This window comes from Nicotiana tabacum, chromosome 16 (assembly GCF_000715075.1).
Source record: "Nicotiana tabacum cultivar K326 chromosome 16, ASM71507v2, whole genome shotgun sequence".
In the NCBI taxonomy this organism is placed as follows: Eukaryota; Viridiplantae; Streptophyta; class Magnoliopsida; order Solanales; family Solanaceae; genus Nicotiana; species Nicotiana tabacum.
This window is the reverse complement of record NC_134095.1, coordinates 9,491,252-9,505,758: the sequence shown is the minus strand read 5'-3', so window position 1 is coordinate 9,505,758 and position 14,507 is coordinate 9,491,252. Positions and strand designations below refer to the sequence as shown.

The following is a 14,507-nucleotide window of genomic DNA, read 5'->3' as shown; positions in this document are numbered from 1 at the left end:
CATTATTAATGAGTTTCACAGCCAGGTTCCTTACCTCACCGATTTATTGCAAAAAACCCTAATTTCTGCCTAAGTCTCTCGATCTCTATCTTTTTAAAGCATTTTTAACTTATCCTTTTGTGTTTTACACTACCTTCTGCCTGATTCTCAAATTTTAAACGTTTTGTTCTTTTCTCAAAAGCTAGGGTTTCCGAACCCCTTTCAAAAATCACTATATCTTCTGCTTCTTTTTGAGTATTATGTGCTTATGCGTGTATTATTTGTTTATGTTTGTGTTATGAGCTTGTTTGTGTGATTTTCTGGTTAATCCGAGTTCCATGCTCTAAGTTTCTATTAGGGCTGGGATGACCTTAGCAGCTTCTGACCTCCAACGCGTAGCATACTCGCGAAAGGTCTCTGTGGGCTTTTTCTTGAGATTCTGGATATAGAACACGTCTGGTGCGTTCTCCGTGTTGAACCTAAACCGATCCATAAAGTCAGACGCCATGTTCACCCAACTAGTCCATTTCTTTGCATCCTGGCTAATATATCATGATAAAGCATCACCCTTCAAACTCCTCATGAACAACTTCATGCGAATCTTCTCGTCCCTTCCGACTCCTACCAGCTTATCATAATACATTCTGAGGTGGACCCTGGGATCACCTGTACCGTCGAATAGTTCGAACTTGGGAGGTTTGTACCCTTCCGGGAGCTCAACATCTGGCTGAACACAGAGATCTTAGTAATTTAACCCTTCAACACTTTTGTTACCTTCGAAATCTTGGACCCGGCTAGTCAACTTCTTGATCTCAGCGGCCAAATTCTGAATGAGGGAGCTCTTGTCATCTGTCTCGATTGCACTGGCGATTAGTTGACTGTAATGTGGCATGGTGTCCACAAAGATTGGAGTGTTATGGTCTTTTGTGGTATTTTGTGTTTCAGGAACGTGCAGTGGAGTGTTGTTGCAGGTGTTTCAGGCTTGGGCATGAGCGGGTTGTACTGGTGGTGTAGTATGGTTCTGGTTGTTGGCATCAGCAGTGGCAAGAGTGATTGACAGACTTGCCAAGTTTCAAACTTGTTCCAATTCTTCTCGAAATCTCAGCAAAGTTTGCTCAAGATGAGCAGCAGTTTCCTTAGTGATTGAAGCGTTCTGAGAGGTTTCCTCGATTTCCTTTCTAGCACTTGTATCTCCCATTTTGCCTTTGTTCATGTTTCTAGTAGGACTTGGAGGAGGAGGAGGTGGAGGACCCTTGGATCTTGTTGAGTACGCTGATGGTGCCAGAATGCACGAACTAACCTTTGGGGAGGGGAATAAAAATAATAAAAGATAAAAAACAAAAAGGTAAAAAGTTAGCGCGGATTCTGATAAATAATATTGCAATATTTAAACACATTGTGCTGGAATATAAATCGCTTCCTAATTTGGGTGCCTCGTTGTGCCCGAGGTAAGCCTAGCGACAAATGAAATTTGGAGAACTTATAATGCTAAATGCCTCATTTTATTGATAAAACTAATCAAAAACAACTGAATAATAAAAGATGTCACTAATGGCCAGCGGCCTTATTACATTTAAGAAAGCAGAAGAGTAAAAATCCTAACTACTTGGTCCCCGAAAGACTTTCCTCAGGTTGAATGTTCTCGTTGATCATATCCTCCAGCTCGCGCAGATTTTCCAGTAAAAATGCCTTTGCCAGGCGTTCTCCTTCGCTTCCCTCAATGTTTTGACAGTCGGTGACTCTTTTCCTCACTTTCCCTTCCAATTCCAACAAGTTGTACTCCAGGTATTCTAGCTTCTCACTAGCCTTGGTGACTCTCTCTTTCCATTCGTTAATTTGGTTACTTGATGGGAGGTTCCTACACCAGGTCAGCAAGATTGAGGATATGTTTACCATACCGAAGTCGGGAACTTTGTCATTCATTTCCTGCAAAACAAAGGGTTAAGACCTCACCCCCACCGGACTCGACTATTTAATACCAATAATTAGCATAAGGCGTTTAGTTCTCCAAATAAATGCACATAGCGTGAAGGTGTCCGTTTGGGTTTCAGGAAACCCGATGGACTTTGGTTTAGGCTGTCTTAATGAGTCATTATGCGGACAACATAACTGACTCGGCTAGGCTTGACCATGATGCATGAACAGTTTAATAGAGTAAGGTTTCTACTTTGAAGTGCTAGACAAGGTACCCTTGAGCGGACAACTCAAGAGGGAAAGGCGCGGAACCGTCGACTACACCGTTGATCGATTGGTTTTACCGCAAATATGCCTTTGCCACATTTAGGGGTTATGATATCAGAAGGGCGCAACCACTCATTATAAGCGTTGCTATAGGATTTGTTTTAGCACGAGTGGGATATAATGTTGAGAGATGCAATTACAATAATGAAACAAATTACATGTATTTTCACGTTCATAAAGTAAAGATTACAATAAATGCTCGGAAATGAAAACGGAATTGAGATAATGGTAAAGCAGTAAAGGGAAAGCAATTAAAGGAAAAGAAAACACGAAGAGTCAAGTTAGTATTCACGGAGAAATGATTAAAAGCAGGAAATAAAGGTAATAAAGGAAGCAATAAAGTCATAAAAAGAACGTAATGGTAAAAGCCTTAAAGCATCTCCCCAGCAGAGTCGCCATGCTGTCGACGCCCCCTTTTTCCCTCCTAAAAGAAGGCGAAATCGGGTTTACGACATTATGGGCAAAACAACTCTTATTCCCCTTTCGAGGAATCAGGACATGAAATTTGAAGAGTCGCCTCCTAATGATTATAGTGTATTAGGACACTTTTTAAAAAAAAGGATTTTTGAAAAAGAAAACCAGAGTTCGGGTAAGGGCTTGAGATTATCTCGAGGGAAGGTGTTAGGCACCCCTCAAGATCCACTAGTGTGGTTCCCGACCGTGCTTAATTATGACTTTAAGAATATGAATAAACAAGCAAAATTGGCATATAGGAAGTGTAAACAAGTTGAAAAATTTTTGAAAGAAGAGAGACACAAGTGATTTTGAAAAGAGAAAAGCTTAGTTGAAGAAAACACTAATTTAAGAAAACATTGATAACTAAAGAAGGAGAAAAGGGGTCCTAGGTTTAAATATAATATGAATTAGTTTGGTGCAATACCCAGCAATCATTCTCGCACGAGATATTAGCGCACCGTTATCATCTCTATATTCTACCCTTCCCGCCCCGTAAAGGTTAATTAAACATGTGGATTGGTCACGAGTGCTTATTGTGTGCTATTACCCGTCCCATCCTATAAGTCCCATCCCGTCCCTGTAAACACGGCAACCTCGCTTGCTCCGGAATTTTGACGGTCCTCCTCAAAATTCTGCCCCAATTTACTGGGCTGGCGCTGCTGACGGCTGTGCTGGATGACTGAACGCGGATTGGCTCCAGAATTTTAAGGGTCCTCCTCAAAATTCTGCCCCAGTTTACTGGGTTGGTGCTGATGCAAAAGCTGACAAACTGACTTCGGAATTTTGAGGGTCCTCCTCAAAATTCTGCCCCAGTTCCCATAGCGGGGAAAAATGGGATTTTTATTAAAGTGTGATCTAACCCATAGGGCTGCCTACGTATCCCCTCTTAAACGAGAATCAGGTCAGGCGTAGTTCAAAATACATTATGAAGGAAAAGCATACGATCAAATATGGTATCGCTTCACTGCGTCTGCGTTGATAGGCTTCAGCCACACTTCTCCGTCCATTTCCGCGAGAATAAGGTCTCCTCCGGTTAGAACCCGATGCACCATATACGGACCCTGCCAATTAGGAGAGAATTTCCCTTTGGCTTCATCTTGATATGGAAATATCTTTTTCAACACCAGCTGTCCTGGTGTAAACTTCCTTGGCTTGACTCTCTTGTTGAAGGCTCTGGACATTCTGTTCTGATATAATTGACCGTGACAAACAACGTTCATTCTTTTTCCGTCTATGAGGGCTAACTGCTCGTAGCGACTCTTGACCCATTCTGCATCATCTAATTCTGCTTCTTGTATGACCCTTAAGGAAGGAATTTCTACCTCGATGGGGATGACCGCCTTAGTACCATAAACCAGCATGTAGGGAGTGGCCCCAGTTGATGTTCGGACTGAGGTACGATAACCCAGTAAGGCGAATGACAACTTCTCATGCCACTGTTTGTGCTTTTCGATCATCTTCCTTAGTATTTTCTTGATGTTCTTATTGGCTGCTTCTACAGCTCCATTCATTTGATGTCTGTAAGCCGTAGAGTTCTTGTGTTTAATCTTGGATGTTTCGCACATTGCCTTCATCAGGTCGCTGTTAAGATTAGAACCGTTGTCGGTGATGATTGATTCCGGAACCTCGAACCGACAAACCATACGATCTCTAACAAAATCTGCTACTACTTTCTTGGTGACTTCCTTGTATGATGTTGCTTCAACCCATTTAGTAAAGTAATCAATTGTCACTAGGATGAACCTGTGCCCATTTGACGCGGCTGGTTCAATTGGTCCAATGACATCCATTCCCCAAGCGGCGAACGACCATGGTGAGCTTGTTGCAGTAAGCTCGTTTGGAGGTACCTTTATCATATCTGCATGTATTTGACAATGGTGGCATCTCCGGACATACTGGATGCAGTCTGCTTCCATAGTCATCCAAAAATATCCTGCTCGGAGTATCTTCTTTGCCAAGACGAAACCATTCATATGCGGTCCACAAGTCCCTGCGTGCACTTCCTCCAATAGTTTGGTTGCTTCTCTTGCCTCGACACATCTTAATAATCCCATATCGGGAGTCCTCCTATACAGGATTCCCCCGCTGTGAAAGAAGTTGTTGGATAATCTCCGAAGTGTCCGTTTCTGAGTAGCATTGGCAAGCTCTGGGTACTCTCTTGTTGTCAGGTATTTTCTGATATCGTGGAACCAAGGTTTCCCGTCGACTTCTTCTTCGACGTGAGCACAATAAGCTGGTTGGTCGTGAATCTTGGCCTGGATGGGGTCAATAAAGTTTGTATCTAGATGCTGAATCATAGATGACAAAGTGGCTAGTGCATCGGCGAACTCATTTTGTACCCTGGGAATATGCTGGAATTCCGTCTTCCTGAACCTCTTTCTCAATTCCTGTATGTGATGCAGATAAGGGATTACGACGCCCCAGAACGAATCTGACATAGGTGTGGACCGTTACTAAAGTAGGTACGAGTCTCGTACCTATTCGAGTCATTTAAAGATCAAAGATCAGAAGAAGTTGAAGATACAAATCTGATGACGTAAAAGAGTTTAAATACAACATTAAATGTCAAATACGTTAGAGAATCTGAATTAAATAGAAATGATTGTGTAACGTTTCTTTTAAATATCATTTATTGCTCATAATTGCCTCATTAAGACAAAGACATTATATCTTCTCCTAGAATCAACTATAAAAGGGGGGAGACTCAACATCTGTAAGGACACGAAATACTATTGAGATCTTACTGAAATACAAAACTATTTACTGCTTTACCTTCATTCTCAAAAATATTTTATTTTCGTCTCCTGATTATCAGTAACCCGAATTTCTTTCTAGCTTTGACCAAAGACTCAGATTTTTGGTTAAACAAATTGGTTCCGTTACCGGGAATCTGATAATCTTTTCTTTTAAGCTACATCTTGTCCATTGTTATCACCATGTCAAACAACAACACCAACAATAACAATGAAAACACTTTGGGAAACCCTGAAAATCAAATCCATCAAAATCAAGGAGATTTACATAATATTGAAGTGGATCCGGTGGAGTATAAGATTGATGCATTGTCCGATGAGTTGCTTGTGGCAATTCTTTCATATTTATCAGTAAAGAAAGCAGCAACAACCTGTCTTGTCTCTCGTAGATGGAGATATCTATGGCAGTATACCTCTGGCTGTCTTGAGATTTATGATAGGGATAAAAGAACTAGAGACCCGAATGTAGAACATGAGTTTGTGAAGTTGGTAAATCAAGTTTTGAAATTGCACCAAGGTCCAACTTTAGATCAATTCCGAGTTGGTTTTTGCTTTGGTGGTAGTATTTTCACTTTTGATCACTGAATTAAATTTGCCATTGAAAAGGAAGTCAAAGTATTTGAATTGAACTTAGCGACTGGCGGGGGATTTGTTGTTGGATTGCGATATTATCATTTTCCTGACATTGAGAAATTGTCGTCCAAGCTAAAGATTTCCAGATTTTGTTGTAATCTAAAGTCACTTAACCTTGTCAATATCGGTGTTAAGGAGGAAGTCGTTCATTTTTTTCTATCGAATTGTCCATGCCTCGAGAAAGTACGTGTTTCAGGTTCTAAATGTCTACAGAATTTGAAAGTTACGGGTCCACTTCCAAGTCTGAAGTTCGTGGAACTATCGTGGTGTTACAATGTCGAGAGTCTGGAGGTTGATGCTTCAAATCTAGAGTCGTTTACATATATTGGACCTTATATACTTGTGCCTTTTGAGAATTTACCCAAGTTATCTGAGCTATCAATCGGACATCAGTATTGTCATTCTTTTATCTTTGATGCGGACAAGCACACACGCTATTCCTCTAAGCTGAGAAAGCTTAGACTAATAGTGCCTCCTCAGGTTGTAACGTCGCTTTGACACACACACACACCCTTTGTTTCTTCTTAATTTCCCTTGAAGAACCATTTCAGTTTTGTGATATTGATGCAAGTCTTATAAATTTCTTGCAACAGGCTTTGTGGAGTAGGCTCACATCCAGTTACCCTGATAATTTCCCTAGATTGGACAATTTAAAGGTGTTGGAATTGGACCTTATGTTGAAAGCTTGTGAAAGCCTACTCTTCTTCACCTTTTTGGTCAATGCATCTCCTTTGCTGTCTAATTTTACAGCTCGAGTAAGTATATCATCTTTACTGACTCACCATTATCTTTGTGTTTGCTTATGGCAAGTTATAATCATGAGCTGATACCATAGCGCTTGGGCCGGGAGCAAGGGCAGATTCAGCTTAGTAGGTGTCGGTTCTTGTGAACCCCGTAGCTTTTGCACACATATGTATTAAAAAATCTACTCCTAAATATCCATAATTATTTGACTGTGAATCCAGTTATTTATTGTATATTTACTTGAGATTTGTTGTAGGAATCCATAAACTTCAAATCCTGAATTCGCATCTATCTTTAATGAGCTACTTTTCTCTATTTCGCAATTTCCTTTAAAACATAGAGTCTTCACTAATTCTTTTTGGCGTTTTTTCTAGTATTATGCATTATTAGACTTGCCTTCCCTATTTGAGATGACTGTTTTCTGCATTCCCTCCTGGCCCTATCAGCAGTGCTCTTACTCATTCTTTTCTTCTTTTGTTGTTTCTATTGAGGCAGATACAATACACCGGTGTCTTAGCTGAGGAGGTAATGTAATTTTTTAATGCTACTTCTATGGAAGCTCTAAGTTTTAAATTGGAGAGTATAACCATTGTATTTGGTCCTGATTGTTTTGTTTTTTTGGGTCGTGGCGTATGGATATTCATCGTCACGTTGAACGGACAGCTTGGCGAGCTACCCATTTTGTTCACAACCATTTAAAGGTGGTGAAGATAATTGGACTTACAGGATGTAGAAGTGATTTTAACCTTGCCTTGCATTTACTGGGAATTGGAGAGTCTCTTAAGGAGATGATCCTACAGCCTACTAATGAAAGGCATCACTACAAGGTTAAGGAAATGGCTGCAACATTAATGGAAAAGCAGAGCAAGCAGCTTGAACAGAGGTTGCCACCAGGGGCTAAACTGGTGATGCTATAGTTTCAGTTCCATTTTTGACTTATTTTTTCAATATTTTTTTGAAAAAATTATTGCTCTGTGAGCTTTGGGATTCTCTGTTTATTACTCTGCCAGTATGTGATAGTAAAATGGAACAGCAGAACATATGTTTATTTATCAATGAATAAACCTAATCGGTACGTTGGATTTCACTGGGTATGTTGTTGTTGAATGAACCTAATTAGTCAGGGAAAAAAATAGACAAGGAAAAACATTTTTAGTCCTATTATTGCTTTATTATCATGTGGCAATAGTGGACGGTGTCGGTGAATACAGTATTTATTAATGGGGCAAAGATCACTTTTAGCCTGCGGCCGAAACTATTTACATCACACAAAAGTGTATAAAATTTGTTTATTTTTTTATATACAACAACAACATACCCAGTATTATCCCACATTGTGGGGTCTGGGGAGGATAGTGTGTACACAGACCTTACCTCCTACCTTGTGAGGATAGAGAGGCTGTTTCCAATAGACCATCGGCTCAGGAAAGCATAAGCACCATATTAATGAAAATATAGATAAGAAGGGCGACCCAAAAAGCCATATAAAAAGCAGATTAAAGACAACAAGATAGTAAAGTGATCACAAAGAAAGAAAATAACGATTAGTCAATAAAAACATACTACCAATAGAAAGCGAGAATGTGTGCCGGTACTACTGTTAAGAACACTCTAGTCTATCTACGCTACTACCCTAATCCTCGACCTTCATACCTTCCTATCAAGGGTCATGTCCTCGGTCAGCTGAAGCTGCTCCATGTCTTGCCTAATCACCTCTCCCCACCTCTTCTTTAGCCTACCTCTACCTCTTCGTAGGCCCTCCAATGTTAACCTCTCACACCTTCTCACCAGGGTGTCTGTGCTCCTCCTCCTCATATGACCAAACCACCTAAGCGGCTCTTCCCCATCTTGTCCTCAATAGGGGTCACAACCACCTTATCGCAAATAACCTCATTTCTAATCTTATCTAACCTGGTGTGCCCGCACATCCATCTCAACATCCTCATATCTGCTACCTTCATCTTCTAGACATAAGCGAACTTGAAGGGCTAACACTCAGCCCCATACAACATCATCAGTCTAACCACCATTTTGTAAAACTTACCTTTAAGTTTTGGTGGCATCTTTTTGTCACACAAAATACCGGAAGCGAGTCTCCATTTCATTCATCCTGCCCCAATACGATGTGTGACATATTCATCAATCTCCCCATCTCCCTGAATAATAGACCCAAGGTACTTAAAGCTTCCTCTCCTGGGGATGACATGCGAGTCTAGCCTCATCTCCCCTTCTTCTCCTTGAGTCTCACCACTGAACTGACACTCGAAGTATTCTGTCTTGGTCCTGCTCAATTTGAAACATTTAGATTCCGGGGTCTGCCTCCATACCTCTAACTGCGCGTTCACATCGCCTCGCGTCTCGTCAATCAATACAAAATCATCTGCAAATAGCATGCACGACAACACCTCCCCTTGGATGTGGCGCGTCAGTACGTCCATCGCCAGGGTAAACAAAAAAAGGCTGAGTGCCACCTCCTGATGCAACCCCATCATAATCGGAAAATGGTCCGAGCTCCCATCCACCGTCCTCACTCGGGTTTTTGCTCCATCATACATGTCCTTAATCACCCTAACGTAGGCAATATGTACACCTCTAACTACAAAAACATATTTTTTTCTTGCTATTCTTTTAAGAACGGCTATGCAGTATCATTTTTATTTTTTTCAGTGATCTACTTTAAAAACAAAATAGAAATAGAATAGCGAACTCAAAACAAATTAGAATAAACACAATGAACATTGTGGTAATGAGATGTACCTGCTCTGGGTAGGGGTGTTCGTCGGTCGGTACAGTACGGTATTTAGACATTTCGGTTCGGTATTCGGTTTTGTAAAATGCTATACCAATACCGTACCTAATTAAATTCGGTATGGTTCGATTTTGGTTTATTCGGTTCGGTTACTTTGGTTTATTCGGTGTGAATACTAACTAGTGTATAGAGTCGTCGACGGTAATATTCTTAATTAAAGTACTCAAAAGTACAAAACTAAATACGCTTGTTGACAAAAGTTTTGTCCATTACCAACAAATACCAACCTACAGAGAGAAAACAATTAGAGAGTTAATTGATGAACTTAGAGAATAAAGGAAAGTAAAATTTTAGATTTCTTATATTTATGTTATAATTAATAATTGTGTATTGTGTAATATAATATATATTTCGGTACGATATCAATATTTCATTTTAAAATACCAAATAACATACCTAATACCAATTCGTTTTTAAAACGTAAACCAAATACCAAAATATCGAATACCGAATACCAAAATTTTCGGTTTCGGTACGGTAATTCAGTATTTACCAAATTATGCACAGCCCTAGCTTTGGGTCCGAAATTTTTGTTAGTTCAAAATACTGGTTCATTGCAAACCAGTCTAAGATCATGTCACAGAAGATTTCTAAGATGGACAACAAGTATTCTATGGATGGACGGTAAATCAACGTATGTTGCTTCTCCTTAGCATGAGCTTGTTTGGCGAAGCTTCTCCAATTCTAGAAGCCCTTTTTCTTTCAAAAAAAGTATTTTTTTCAAAGTTGAAGTGTTTGGCCAAGCTTTTGGAAGAAAAAATGCTTTTCAGAAGCAGAATCAGTTTTGGAGAAGCAGAAAAAAATAGCTTCTCTCCAAAAACACTTTTGAGAAAATACACTTATAGCTCGTTTGGCCAAACTACAAAATCAGCTTATTTTGAAAAGTGTTTTTTCTCAAAAGTACTTTTGGTGACAAACAATTTGTGTTTGGCTAATTAATTTGAAAAACACTTCTGAGCAACAATTGGTGTTTGGCCAAGCTTTAAAAAATTACTTCTAAGTGTATTTTTCTCAAAAGTGCTTTTCAAAAAAATGCTTTTGGAGAGAAACTACTTTTTTATGCTTCTCTAAAACTGCTTCTACTTCTCCTCAAAAGCACTTTTTTTTCCTTTCAAAAGCTTGGCCAAACACCTTAATTTTAGAAAAAAAGCGCTTTTGCCTCAAAAGAAGCTTGGCTAAACAGGCTATTAGAAGCAGTTTTTAAAAGCTTGGTCAAACACTAATTGCTGCTCAGAAGTGCTTTTCAAACTAATTAGCCAAACACAAACTGCTTCTCACCAAACAAACTTTTGAGAAAAGCACTTTTGAGAAAAAACACTTCTCAGAATAAGCTGATTTTTGCAGCTTGGCCAAACAGGCTACAAGGAAGCATATGGACCATCTAAGTTGGTGCTTCCATTTTTAACTAGAGTTTTCGGATTTCCTTAAAAATAAAGTCGCAATTAGTAGGGCGTGCTTTATCCTAAAGTGAAACTTTTCGGTGCGAATACAAATTAGTCGTGCCTTAAAATGGACATGTGATGAAAAGCTGAAAGAAATATGATGGGGATGGAGGAACTGATGCAATGCTATGAACTTCATCCGACGATAAAAACCTTTTATAATATCGAACGTTTTGTAAAATAAATACTAATGTGGTATCATGGAATAACACCCAACATGGGTGTGTTTCCATAAATTCTCATACGTTTTTCCAAATTCTAAACGGAACATGGTGAAAAAATGCGGTCGAAACCGTAATCGCGGTAGGACCGAGGCAGAACACTGTTGCAGATTCTGAAGGCCACTCTGGCCGCGGTCCTGGAGTAACCACGGTAGGACCACGGCAGGACGCGTAAATTTCAGGGACCAAAGTGCAAAACACAGGATTTTTAGCCCAAAACCCTATATTAAACAATAGAACTCGCCCAAGGGAGGCATGTAATGTTTTAGAGAGTACTTTGGCAAGAAAAACAAGTGTGAGAGATCACCCAAAACATCATATTTTCTTCTTCTCTTTATTTTTCTTGCAATTTTGATCGTGAATATTTTCATAGTTTATTTACCCATTGTCATGAGTAGCTAAATCCTTTGTCTAGGGTTTTGATGGAACCTATTGAAGGATGAACTTCTTGATTATGTTAATATAGTTTGCCAGTTTAATCTCTATTTGTTCAACTACGTGTTTGTTGTAGTTAATTGACAGGATCCTCAATTAGTTGTGCCTATTTAGTGTGCATAACTCGGGAGAGAGTGCATATTTAGGTGATTGTTGAACAACACCACTCCCAAAGTATAAGAGGGATCTATAACCGAGGGTTTAAAGGCGGGATTAGGGATAACGAAGCCTTGGGTGCGATCTGAAGTGAGCTATATTAAAACCCAGCTAGCGTAGCTCGGGAGAGTGCGTCTAGTAAATTGTTGTGATTACTCGGGAGAGAATTACAATATGCAAAGTGCTCATGATCGGTAGAGAATACTTAGGCGAAATTATAGAAGACATAGAGGGAAGGATTCCTACAATTGGGGAAATCTTAACTCTAGACCTCCTTAATCTTCTCTCCAACCCGTAGTATCTTTAGTTGTTAATCTACTAATTTAATTATTTAATTAATTAGATATAAGAATCTTAATATTTATAACTTAAGAATTGTTAGAGTTTGTCTTCTTAGCAATATTGAACAGTTGTAGCTAAGCCTTAGTTCTCTGTGGGATTCGACTCCGGACTTGTAAACCAGATTATATTTGCAACGACCGCATTGTCCTTTTATAAGGTATAGTTGGGCGTGATCAAATTTTGGCACCATTGCCGGGGAACTAACGGTGTAGCTGTGGGTGTACATATTGCTAGGTTTCCAGTTTGAACTTTTATTTTTATTTTTTGTATTTGATTTTTTGTTTTACTTGTTGATTTTTAAAAAAAAGCATGGCATCATGGAATTATGAAAGTTTTGATGTTGGTAATTCTACTTTTAATCCTCCTTATGCATATTGTGATGAAAACCACCCTTGGCAAAATTATCAAAATATTTTCGAGAGCGAGTTTTGTGCACCAACTCAATCTTATGTGTGGAATGTGTGTGATATGTGTGGTGGTCAAGATGGTCACTTTCATGGTTGTGCTTATATTTCTTACCTTGCCCCAACCCCTTACTTTGATGGTTCTTCTTTTTCTGGTGAAGTTAATAGGAACAAAGAACCCAGGTATGAGGACCTGAAAGAGATCGAGGATATGCTAAAGTGCCTTACGGAACAATATGATGAGATAGAATTGGGGGTACAAAGGCAAGGGGCAACTATTCACAACTTGGAGGCTCAAGCGAATAAATTAATTGAACCTGGTAAAGCGCAACAAGTTGACATTGTGGATAGTAGCCAATATGAGCAAGAAAGGGCTGTAGAAATTGCCATATTACTGGAGGATTTAAAAAAATACGAGGATGAGCTAGAGGAGGAGGCTAGAGTAGAACACCAACAATTAATCGCGTTAGATTTTGAAGATGTCGATGTTGTAGAAGAGATACTAGAGTCAACCAAGGATATTGAGGATACATATTTAGTCGACTCTATTGTCATTAGTGTTGAGAATGTAGACAGTCCCAATGTTCATGTAGTTAAGCGCATTGGTCCTCACTCCAAGCATTTTTCCACATTGTGTTTAGATGATGATATGGAAATAGAGTCGTCCGAGCCATTTGAGGAGTCAAGGAATGAGGAACAAAGTGCTTACATTCTAGAATTCTTCTTGCCAAAAAGTCGGGATTACATACCTCATACAAAGGCCAAGGAGTGCAGAATACTACATTATTTCCTTGGGCCAGTTAGATTCATTCCACCGCCTCATGACCATAATCATAAGCTTGAATCAAAACTAGGGGTCCAATTCATATATTCAAAGTGGAGGCAAAAAGTGATTCGTGTCGTGCCGGACGTTAAATCAAGCGCTTGTTAGGAGGCAACCCAGCTTTACTGCTTTGTTTTTTTTTTAATTGTATTATGTTTGTTGTGTCGATTTTTAATTTTCTAGGAGCATGAAAAGCAAAGCTATTGGAAGAATGCAACATCAAACCAAATGGTTGGAACTAAGTGTGAGGTACCCGCACGAAGGACCAAGCTTGGGAGAAGTCTGAGTTACCCATGAGCTGCTAATGCTTCGGCCTTTGGCCTATCAGGGAGTCTCTTTTACCCTTTTATTAGTTATGGTGTGCGTTGGGGACAATGCATAATTTTAAGTGTGGGGTGAGGAGATTGTCTGAGTGACTTTTTATACTATTTTAGTTGTGTTAGTAATTGAATAATTATTTTTTTTAAAATAGAAAAGAATGGACTTTTCCCGACGATGGATCTATTAGACAATTTTCTTGAGGGATTTAAGTCTAAAGAAAAAGTACAAAAAGATTTTCTTTTGTTAGGTAGTGTAATAATTACCCCTTGGTTTTTCTTTAAATCACGGTTCTTTTCCAAGGGTTTTATTTGAACCGGGTGTAGTTAGTTTTTTTTAGGAGTAGGAGCCATTGTGTGGTGTTTTGAAGTGAATCAATATCTCTTGACTTTGTTATGCCTTGAGAATAGTGAGTACTTTGGTTGTGACGATTAAGCTCAGTTTTTGACTCTTGTATAAGTACCTTAAATTGAACCTCAGTACTCACTATTCTCAAGGCATAACAAAGTCAATAGCCATTGTGTTGTGTTTTGAAGTGTAGCAATACCATTGAACCTCAATTTAAGGTACTTATACAAGAGTCAAAAACTGAGCTTAAGCGTCACAACCAAAGTACTCACTATTCTCAAGGCATAACAAAGTCAAGAGATATTGCTTCACTTCAAAACACAACACAATGGCTCCTACTCCCAAAAAAAAACTAACTACACCCGGTTCAAATAAAACCCTTGGAAAAGAACCGTGGTTTAAA

The 14,507-nt window shown here is 39.3% G+C and overlaps 1 protein-coding gene across 1 annotated transcript; it reads left to right on the top strand.

The window, feature by feature from the left end:
- Positions 1-3,626: 3,626 nt before the first annotated feature.
- Positions 3,627-7,723, top strand: LOC142170149 (F-box/FBD/LRR-repeat protein At4g26340-like). The gene is made up of 6 exons (XM_075231976.1): positions 3,627-3,708; positions 5,689-5,918; positions 6,036-6,542; positions 6,656-6,817; positions 7,302-7,331; positions 7,508-7,723. The coding sequence occupies exons 1-6, from the start codon at positions 3,627-3,629 to the stop codon at positions 7,721-7,723; spliced, it is 1,227 nt and encodes a 408-aa protein (XP_075088077.1).
- The last annotated feature ends 6,784 nt before the right edge of the window (positions 7,724-14,507 follow it).